This window comes from Dermacentor silvarum, chromosome 1 (assembly GCF_013339745.2).
Source record: "Dermacentor silvarum isolate Dsil-2018 chromosome 1, BIME_Dsil_1.4, whole genome shotgun sequence".
In the NCBI taxonomy this organism is placed as follows: domain Eukaryota; kingdom Metazoa; phylum Arthropoda; class Arachnida; order Ixodida; family Ixodidae; genus Dermacentor; species Dermacentor silvarum.
Genome location: NC_051154.1, coordinates 30,560,159 through 30,569,751, shown reverse-complemented (window position 1 = coordinate 30,569,751; position 9,593 = coordinate 30,560,159). Strand labels below are relative to the sequence as shown.

Genomic DNA, 9,593 nt, shown 5'->3' with positions numbered 1-9,593 from the left:
CCAAGCATGTTTGCTTGTTTATCTTTAGCCATCATTTGTTCATTTATTTTTGTCTGCAGTAGTACACCGCCACTCGTTCAATAGTACATATTATTATTATTATTATTATTATTATTATTATTATTATTATTATTATTATTATTATTATCATCATCGTTGTTGTTGTTGTTGTTGTTGTCGCCTTTGTTGTTCAACAAGAGTTTGCATTCCTCCTTTTTACATTTACGTTTGTAATGAAGTCCAAATTTAAGCATCCATATAAAGCTGTCAGATGCACCAAGTTTGCCATTTTTGTTTCCTGCCTTTGTTTTTCTTTTTCTTCCCTTTTTTCTTTCTTTTTGGTAGTATGCTGCTGTTCTGTCAGAATCATGTTCATTGTAAGCGACATGTTTTAAAATTTCACCTCCTATCTGCTGCGTTAAATCTTAAGATGAAAGACTGAACGGGGCACATCTTTTCAGCATCTAATTATCTCTGCTAGAGGCATGACCTTGTGCATGCATAAATCTGCTTAGGAAATGTGGCTAAAAGAGAGCTCGCAATACATGTTCATAAGTGAGAGAGGTAAAGAGTTAATCTGAAGTAACTAGTAATTCGAGGCTCATGAATGAATTAAAAGATGTTTAGGTGTGAACTCATGTCTTGTACAGGATTTCTTGTGCCCTTCTTTGCCAATAAATGGAGTCATACCAAGTCACACAACTTTCTGTCCTTCTTTCATGTCACTTATGCTGTAATGCGGTCCACTGTACAAGTTTAGCTAAAGTGTTACTCGTGCCATTTGGTTTGTTTTAGCATTTTTGGCTGTGTATGGTGCAACCTCACCTTTGTTTAAAGTTCACCTTTGTGCGTGAAAGTTAACAATTATATTTGGTGGTTTGACAGATATGCAAGCATATTTCTATAGCTCTTTTTTTTTTTTTCTGCTTGTTGCAATGTCTTGCTGATTGTACTATGGATGGGACACTCTAGAAAAATGCCACTTAGAATGAATGCAAGACACTGTAAATATATAACCACTGTGGAAGTGTTTTCACCTAACTACCCTCTTCTGTTATGAAAAACACTCATCATCACAGGCTAATGAATTCCACTGCACAACGATGGCCTCTCCTTAAGCACTTTGTTTACCCTTGACCTGCACCGACCGTGTTCACCTTATGCCCACAAGTAACATTGGCAGTCTGTTTGGAATTAGATCCAGGGGTTTTTAGCATTCTATATGATAGGTCTGTCAGCACCGTTGGGAAAATGCTTGCAGCTGTTTAAATCATGACGCTCAAGTTAATTGTGAGGTAGTGACTAAGTATTACACCAGCTTGGCCAAGCTCTGTTCTTATTGGAACAGAGTGTCTTTTTGGTCATTCGCTGAGCCTTTGTTGTTACTTCGCATCTATCAAACTTTCCATTGAGAGGTCCCTGGACAACCATCACTATAATACCATCTGGAGTCTTGTGAGCGCATGGGAACAGCTGCTCAAAGGCACTAGGAAGAGTAGCAGTATGTTCACCTCACGCCCATACACAACAATCTAGACAGCGTGCATTTTCGCAAGTGATGGGAAGGTCGATGGCCTCTATGTGTGCTCTGCAGAAAGTCATTGATGGAATCAAGTGCCACTGCAGACCATGTTTGTTTGTTTGACAACACTTACTATAATTAGTGGTCTCTCAATTACTAAAATAAATGCTACTTAGCTTTGCTACTGAATTGTACATTCCACATGGGAAGCTATAGAAGCACTGAAAAATGGTATTAATTATTAATTTTGTGTGAATGCAATTATCACAATAAAATTATTGAACATTGCGTGCCCGCTACAAATATGGTCCTAGCATTTCTGAGCGTAGAAGACCTCTCAATGTAATGGTGCATATGTCCGTGAATGATAATGAGGCGTAACATTTGTCTCTCCAGTCTGATTACATTGTGCCTTTTTATACTTTTCTTCAAGCTTACAGGACTGAGGAAGCCAAGCCATGGGTTCTGCCTGTAGTACGCAAAGTTGAAAAAGAAATGGCTGAGGACTCTTCACTTAACCACGAGTACCTTGGTCAGCTTGGTTTAGATGAATTCAGCAAGGCAGCTGTCAGCATGCTGCTGGGCAGTGAAAATGAAGCCATCAAAGACGGCCGAGTAATTGCCTCTTAATCACTTGTGTTATGTTTTTTTTTAGTGCTGCATTGCAACCCACCTAAACAATATTCACAAAACTAAAAAAATTTTGATTATAACTTGTTACAACTGTATCAGGATTGATCTCAAAACTTCTGATAGCATTTGTACTTGTGTAAGTGTGGTATTTCATTTGTTTGTCCACTTGTGTTGTCCGTTTCCCTCTTCTTGTGGTCGTACTATGCACCTAACTCTTTTCTAACTTTAATGTGGTACATTCCTGGAAGTTTGTAACATGAAAAACATGAATTTTTAAAGGTGTTGGAGCTGTGTGATCATGTGCATGAACCTACGCTACAGTGTTTGAGAAGCCACATCACTGTAATTAACATTAAAACTTACTCTATCATAATTTGTGTTTAGGCTACAATAAAATGAAATGTTCGTTGTGATGACAAGGAAAAAATGGCATTTCTGTTTGGCTCTGTCAAAAGCGAAACTTGGCAAATTCATTGTGTAAACAGTTGAGTGCCTCTTCAATAAACGCCGCCTCTACAATGAAATGGCCTCTATAACAAAGGAATAATTCTGTCCCAGTTCTATTGTTGAGCTGTGCGGTGTGCGACCTTTGCAACAAAGAGACCTGCATAACGAATAATTTCAGAGGCCCCAAGCACTTCGTTCTTCGTTATAAAGGTGTTCGACTGTGTAGTTGTAGAGCATGGGAGGTTTTTGTTCTGAAAATACATATTTAGTTGTGGCATGTACATAATATGCCATAATGGAGAGGAACACAAGCATTGCATTTAGAGCTGGAGATTTTACTTCCAGTGCAGAAATAAAAACTTCATTACGAGGATTTTATGGCACGAGAACTGTATAGCAGGTAACACTGAGTGCTGTTGCAACTTGCACATTTGCAGGAATTGCTGTTTAAACACAGATTAACTGCTGTCTTTCATGTTTATAGAGAGTGTCCTGACAGCTGCCTGTACTAAACCAGGTGCTTGACATGCTTAATTGCAGAGCCCACTCGGTGGTCTGTTGTGATGATTAGCTCAGATCAGTACTGAGTGCTTGATGTAATTTGATTATTCTACTTTATCTTACATCTGATTTCCCTAGAAAGTAGCTTTTCAAAGATCAGGATTTCAGTGTTATATTTTTGCTTATAACCAACTGAAATGTCAAGTGGATAACAGTGTTCGGACTTTCTGCTGTATGTGTGTTTATTATTTTTAGGCAGTCGGCATCCAGTGCCTCAGTGGAACTGGCTCATTGCGGGTTGGGGCAGATATGCTGCGTAAGCATGCGAAATTTACAACAGTCTACATGTCGACTCCTACCTGGCGTGAGTATATATATTTTGTTCTTTACTCATACAGTGGTATAAAGGCAAGCATGACTGGGGTTGGAGACAAGTATGTATAGTCTACACACTTGTGGTGGTGAAGTACAACTTTTGGGGGTCCTAACAAAGACTGAATACTCAAAATATTTCACTCCAGAACGATAAACACAAACTCATTTTAATTCCTTAATGACTTCACATGGGGGTATTACACAAAGGATGGGTGTGCTATAAATTGTCAGATTGACAATCTTCTTACTGTGTGAAATGGGTTGTAAATGTGCAATGAAGGCTTGTAAATCATTCATAGCAGTGATGTAGGAACGATTGTTCCAGTATGCAGCTGTACAAAAATAAAAAGGCAAAAAGATGCGAGTGTGGGTAAAAGGGGCAAGTGACATTTAGAAAATCAGCTGTACAAAGTGGAATGCATATTGGTGGCAAAATCTTGAGCTCTTCGTCAAGTCAAATGTAATATACCCAGTGGAATAGCGATAAGCTGGTGATATGGTGGCATAAGGAAAATGTCAGCAAACTTGAATACGCATTTAAAGGAATGCTTTTCATGCTTTCTTTTTATTTATTAGATAGCTTTGAACTCTATAGTCATGGTATAAGGCCTAATTTTTTCATATGCACAACAAATCATGAATTATACCATCTTTTAATGCAAGCAATTCAGAACCTGCCCAAAGTAGAACATGGCTGCATGAATGTTGAGCAGGACTGATCATGAAAATTGATGGTGTTAGCGGCATCATGCCACCAATGTGTGGATTGATGTGCTTGTTGCACGCCACTCCATGATCATGTCTTTGAATGGTTGAAATGATAGGTTAATAAGGGAGAGAAAATGAGAAGGGCTTTTTGCATTCCAATAGATGTGACAGCAGTACCAGCGGTAAAGTTCAATGTCGAAGCAGAAAGAATAGCCAATGCTGCGTGTGTCAAGTTTTGGCGACAGGGTCACAGTGAGGCTTGCAATCACTGCACCAGGCTGACTGATACGTGCGTCAACAGCTTGTGATCATGGTGCCACCGCCTTTAATTTTCGTGATGTAGAAACTTTTCTTTGTTAGCACAACATAACCACGAAGCCATGCTGCACTTGACGCCTGTGTGTCTTGAACAGATCACCTTAAAATATATTCTTACATACCATATATTGTTATGGCGGCGGGCATCACATGATGAAGTTGCAGCCGTGTTTAGAAGCCAGGTGAACTGTTGTGTTATTCGGTGATATTTGGCTTGTTCATACCACCGACATTCTTTAATGATGGTATCGACAGTGGAGACGTTCGCATAAACAAGCAAGTTGAAAGCGTCGTCTGCAATGCCTTTTAACATGTGTGCAACTTTGTCCAACTCAGACATGTGGTTGTCAGCCTTGTGGCAAAGAGCCAAGACATCCTGAATGTAAGCGACGTACAGCTCTGTAGACGTCTGAGCTCGAGTCGCCTGTTCTTTTTTAGCAGCAAGCTTGCGACCAGAGGTGTTGCCAAAAAGGTCGCGGATGTGCTGCTTAAATGTGTCCCAGCTTGTAATGCCAACTTCGTGCGTCTTAAACCATACCCATGGTGTGCCACCGAGATAGAAGAGAACATTGGTGAGCATGAGGATCAGGTCTCACCTGTAATTTGGGCTGACACGTTCATAGAGATTTATCCAGTTGTCAATGTCAACATCAGCCTGGCCGGAGAACATGCCAGGATCACGGACAGGAGGTAGAGTTATATAGGTGGGAGCCACGGGAGGTGTGATCGGCAAAGGCAGTGTTCCTTCATTGGAAGATATGGTTGCAGTAGCGATGGAGCGGTGGCTGCAGAGCTTCATGGTGGTACAGGGAACAACTCGTACTGCCACCAAAAATGTTACATAAAGAAAACACTATGTACAGGGTGCATTTACACAGAGATCCAAGGCTCTCAACAAAATGGCGGACAGCTCGCACTCGGAACGACACCGTCCTCTTTGTCGTCTTTGCCCAGTGATGACTCTTTCCTTTTGCCTTCAGTAGTAGTGTAGCAGTATTATTAATGATTTGGTGCATTTCGAGGAGTTTATGCACTATACTGTTACGGAGTTGGCAGCTTTATAATAAAACAAAATAAGCAAAATACAAAATTAGTGTGCCAGTATCCCATTAAAGGGCCCCTTAACAGGCCCTGTTGAAAATTTTGGTTATAGTAGTGCACTTTAAATATTAAAGCACCATTAAAAAGGGTTCAGTAGTAAGCAAATGAAATTTGTGAATTGATGCTGCCAGTAGGCGAGCTACCCTCCCCACAGCAAAGGCTTTCTTCCATTCCTCGATCAGCTTCCACCAGCGACATTCCTCCCCATCCTTCTCCCTTATTTGAGCTGAGGGCCGATTTGGCTTTGGTATCACAACCCGAGTCTCTTTTTTTCTTTCTCTGCCTTATTTTCTCGCTGCAAACAGACAAGCACGGTGTGCTTGTCTGTTTGCAACGTTGTAATACTGTGAGAGGCTCTTTAATGATGGTACACTTGTGTTGTATGAATATGATGAGTGAACAAACCTGGCTGTACGATTCTGTATTCCGAAATGTTTTATAATTTGTTGAGCATTCCAGACGGCGAATACATATTCAAGTTTCGGCCAAATAAGGAACTTGTGTGTAATTAGTTTAACAGGGGGGAGGGAGCTTTATAAATGATACCTTAAGAACCCTAAGATTTTATTAGCAGAAGGGATAATTCTAGGTGCATGCATCAACTAGTCAACATCATAAGATAGCACCATCCAGAAGTGCTTGGATTTAAAGTGTACAGAAGCATCAATTGGTCAGCAGTTGAGATAAGCAAGAGACGTTTAGAGTATCGGTGGAAAAAGAAAGTAGGGAAGAGAGTGATACAACCCTATCCATTACAGGCATAGGTAGCGCGGTACAAGGTAGATAGAGAAGTTTTGAGGAAGAGAAAAAAGATTAAGGAGATGTATACAAAAATGCTAAAATGTAACGCATGTATTGCATACCTGATTAAATCAAGCAGGCTAGGTGACTATTTGTCACCGCCTCATTTCAAAGGGGGTGCCAATAAATCAGCAGCAGCATCAGCAACACTTGGGCACTTAAATGCAGTAACTGGTTTGATAGGCATGTTAGCAGCTAGGTAGGGGCCAAAGAGTGGATTAGGATAATATTAAGTGAAAATGAACTTGACTTTACATTTAATAGTATTTAGGAAGATTAGCCGGCGATCACACCAGGTTAGAATGTTTATGTTCTACAGGGAAATCTGGTCGTTAATGTTATACCCATGCTATAAGGGCACAAAAAAAAATCAAATGCTTAATGCCTCAAAGTTCAATGCCATTTTCATGGTGCCACACAGACATACTTAATATCATTAGAAATCCAAAACAAGAGAGATGTTCACAGGTAGATGGAGGCTTGAAGTGATTAACAGTGATAAAACCGAGTGTCACTGAAGGCAATGTTTCGATAAGTCCCTTTTTCAAAACATTGGCTGCAGCAACATTACTTGTTCTCCCAGTGTTAATCACTTAGCTCTTTCAGTGTCACTGACGTACTGGTATGTTTCCGCATTTCTTTCCTGCCATGTCACTGACGTACCAGTACATTCTCCACTCGGATGTGCACAGTAACACGTAGTTGGCAAGTTCCTAGGTGGTTTCGCCATCTGTTGTATATTTCTAGAAGCATATTTTCTCCTCTCTGTGGGTTTGCTCGTTCTGTATTTTTTTTTTTTTTTAGCATCTGCGAAATACATCCCTGCGTGAGCGTGGTAGTGCTGCACGAAGCGCACCTCAGCAGATAGGAGGGGTGGCTCCCGGGCTTTGTACACCACTACAGTGGCCATTCTCCATTCAAATATTAGCGCCAGTGCGGAAGGCCACCACTCTTGCATGTTTCTGCCACATGTCGTATGTTTATACAAAGCTTTCCTTTTCTTTTCTTATTTATCTCATCTCCTGCTATCTTCACTACGGTATGCCTCCTTTCCAGTGACAAGGGCGCTCCTTGCGTCAGTGTGCTTTCTCTAGGATGGCTGTGCCCTCTGTCGTATCTTTCATCTGTTGATCAGCGGGGCCGCGTGATCGTTTTGAGATGGCTGCTTGCACGGCACCTTCAGCTGTTGATTGGAACTGTGGCCCTTCTGACTTCGAATACGAGACAAGTTCCGGCTCAGAAGATGACAGCTTGTCGTCTGAGAAAGAGGCAACTATAACCACATCAGATTCTGAACCTGACACCGTGAAAAAGTACTGAGAATGATGGTGGTTTTGAGTCTGCTGCGCTTTTTATTCTTGTCAGATAGGAATGTGAGGACCATACCAAGAGAGCATTTGCCATTATCCATGTCATTTATTTCCTTTTGCATAACCAAAATTAAACCGTTGTGTTCATTCTACAATATCCAAGAAAAAACAGAAATCCAATGCTGGGGGATGCATTACCTCCGAAAAAACCCGACACTGGAAGGGTTAATGGCATTAAAGCTTTCCTATTGCGTATACTATATCGGCAAATCCTCGTGTTTGCATATCATTATGTAATGCCACTTGTTCTCACATCTCACCCGGCTGTCAAGTTATGTTCTTGCTCCCAATGTTAGCAGCTTTGGCTGCATAGGAAAGACACACTTCTGAAGTAAAGAAATAATTATACTTGAAGTATGCCTATTAATGTTTTTAGTGGCGTTTCTTGAACTTCTGCCTGCTCAGTAAAATTTTTTATATTACGATTGCCAAACTTACTGCAGCTGTCACTATTGTGATGTTTAATGTCAATAAAAATGCATATGTAGCAGCAGTTTTACATATAGTGGCATTAAGGAATGCTCTAGACATTTAATGGCATTAACCTAGCTTGTGTGGTGCAGGTATTAGTAATTGATTGCTAAATTATGCAGTTGTCTGCAGACATGAGGATTTGGCACACATGCAATGGCAGATCACTAAGCAATTGAAAAAGTGTTAGTAGTAGGCGTTGATAGGCTAGTTTATCAAATGCTTCAGTAAAGTTAAAGAAAATAGCACTGATTTGTGTGTTATGCAAGTTTAAACATCGGTCGTGGAGAAAGATAGCCAAGTTTCACAGGAGAATTCCTTGCAAAACCAGTGTTGTGATGGATGGAAAAAGAGTCGGGAAACTTCAAATGTGTTCTATGATTTTTCAAGGTGCACTTGTTTAGGATTTGAACCGTTAGTGCAATGGTGAATCTGTTAACTTATAGACTGGAAGTTGATGCGTAGTTTTCATTGATTTGGTGGAATGCCAGAAGATGAAGACTGTGAAAACATTAAAAGTGATGCAGAAATGTTCTCAGTGTTGTCAATAGTTATGAGGCAATTTTGTCAATGCCCATGCACTGACAAGAATTCTAGATTTTCAGTCAGCAACATGATACCGCTGGCCAAAAAATTGTAGCAGGCATTTCATACATGGCACCAGCAAGAAACACAGGTATCAGAATGCTGGGCCCTATCGTAAAAACTGATAAGGCATTGATGAACATATTGTATTCAAAATCTGATAGGACCTCAGCCAGTTTATTAAAAATGTGGCTGAAATTGAAATCGCCAGAGAGCAAGATGCTTGTGCTGGGGTACTTATTAATTATTGCGCTCATGATGTGGTTTAGTTTGCAGGGAAACTTGGAATGGTAGTTGGAGGGCTGTAGCAGACACTATGAAGGAGCTGTTGTTTGGCATGGCAAATGAGCCACAATATCTCAAGGTCACATGATATGTACGGTGTAGCCTGATAACTCACTTTTTATGGTAATAAGAACACAGTCTCTTCTGCTGCTCCTGTTTTTTCAGAGCGGATATAAGTAGGGCAAGTTATACACACAGTTATCATGCACAGCGAGAGAATGACCAGCATGGGAAGAAGCACCAGGTTCATAGCTTGGGCACCTCTCACCTTACCCTCAGCATCTGCTGTGGGTAAGGTAGCTCACCTATTCTCACCCATAGCCTCACAACATCTGTGTCCGCTACTACTAACCCCTTTTATAAATTCCTGCGGTAAAACACTCCTGGATGCTGCTTTACAATATCCAGTGGAGAGCCAAAATTTTCCAAGGAGCCTGATGCTGAAACCTCTTTAATGTTCCACTCTCACATAATGT

General features: G+C 40.7%; 1 protein-coding gene across 2 annotated transcripts in view; it reads left to right on the top strand.

Annotated features, from left to right (window-relative positions):
* LOC119459165 (aspartate aminotransferase, cytoplasmic-like) overlaps nucleotides 1–9,593 on the top strand; it is a 35,283-nt gene that overhangs the window by 976 nt on the left and 24,714 nt on the right. Inside the window, exons 2-3 of one of the 2 annotated variants that reach the window (XM_037720992.2) lie at nucleotides 1,956–2,137; nucleotides 3,359–3,467. In XM_037720992.2, the coding sequence (XP_037576920.1) occupies nucleotides 1,956–2,137; nucleotides 3,359–3,467 (291 nt within the window). The remainder of the gene's footprint in view (nucleotides 1–1,955; nucleotides 2,138–3,358; nucleotides 3,468–9,593) is intronic. The other variant, XM_037720999.2, reaches the window with a different exon arrangement.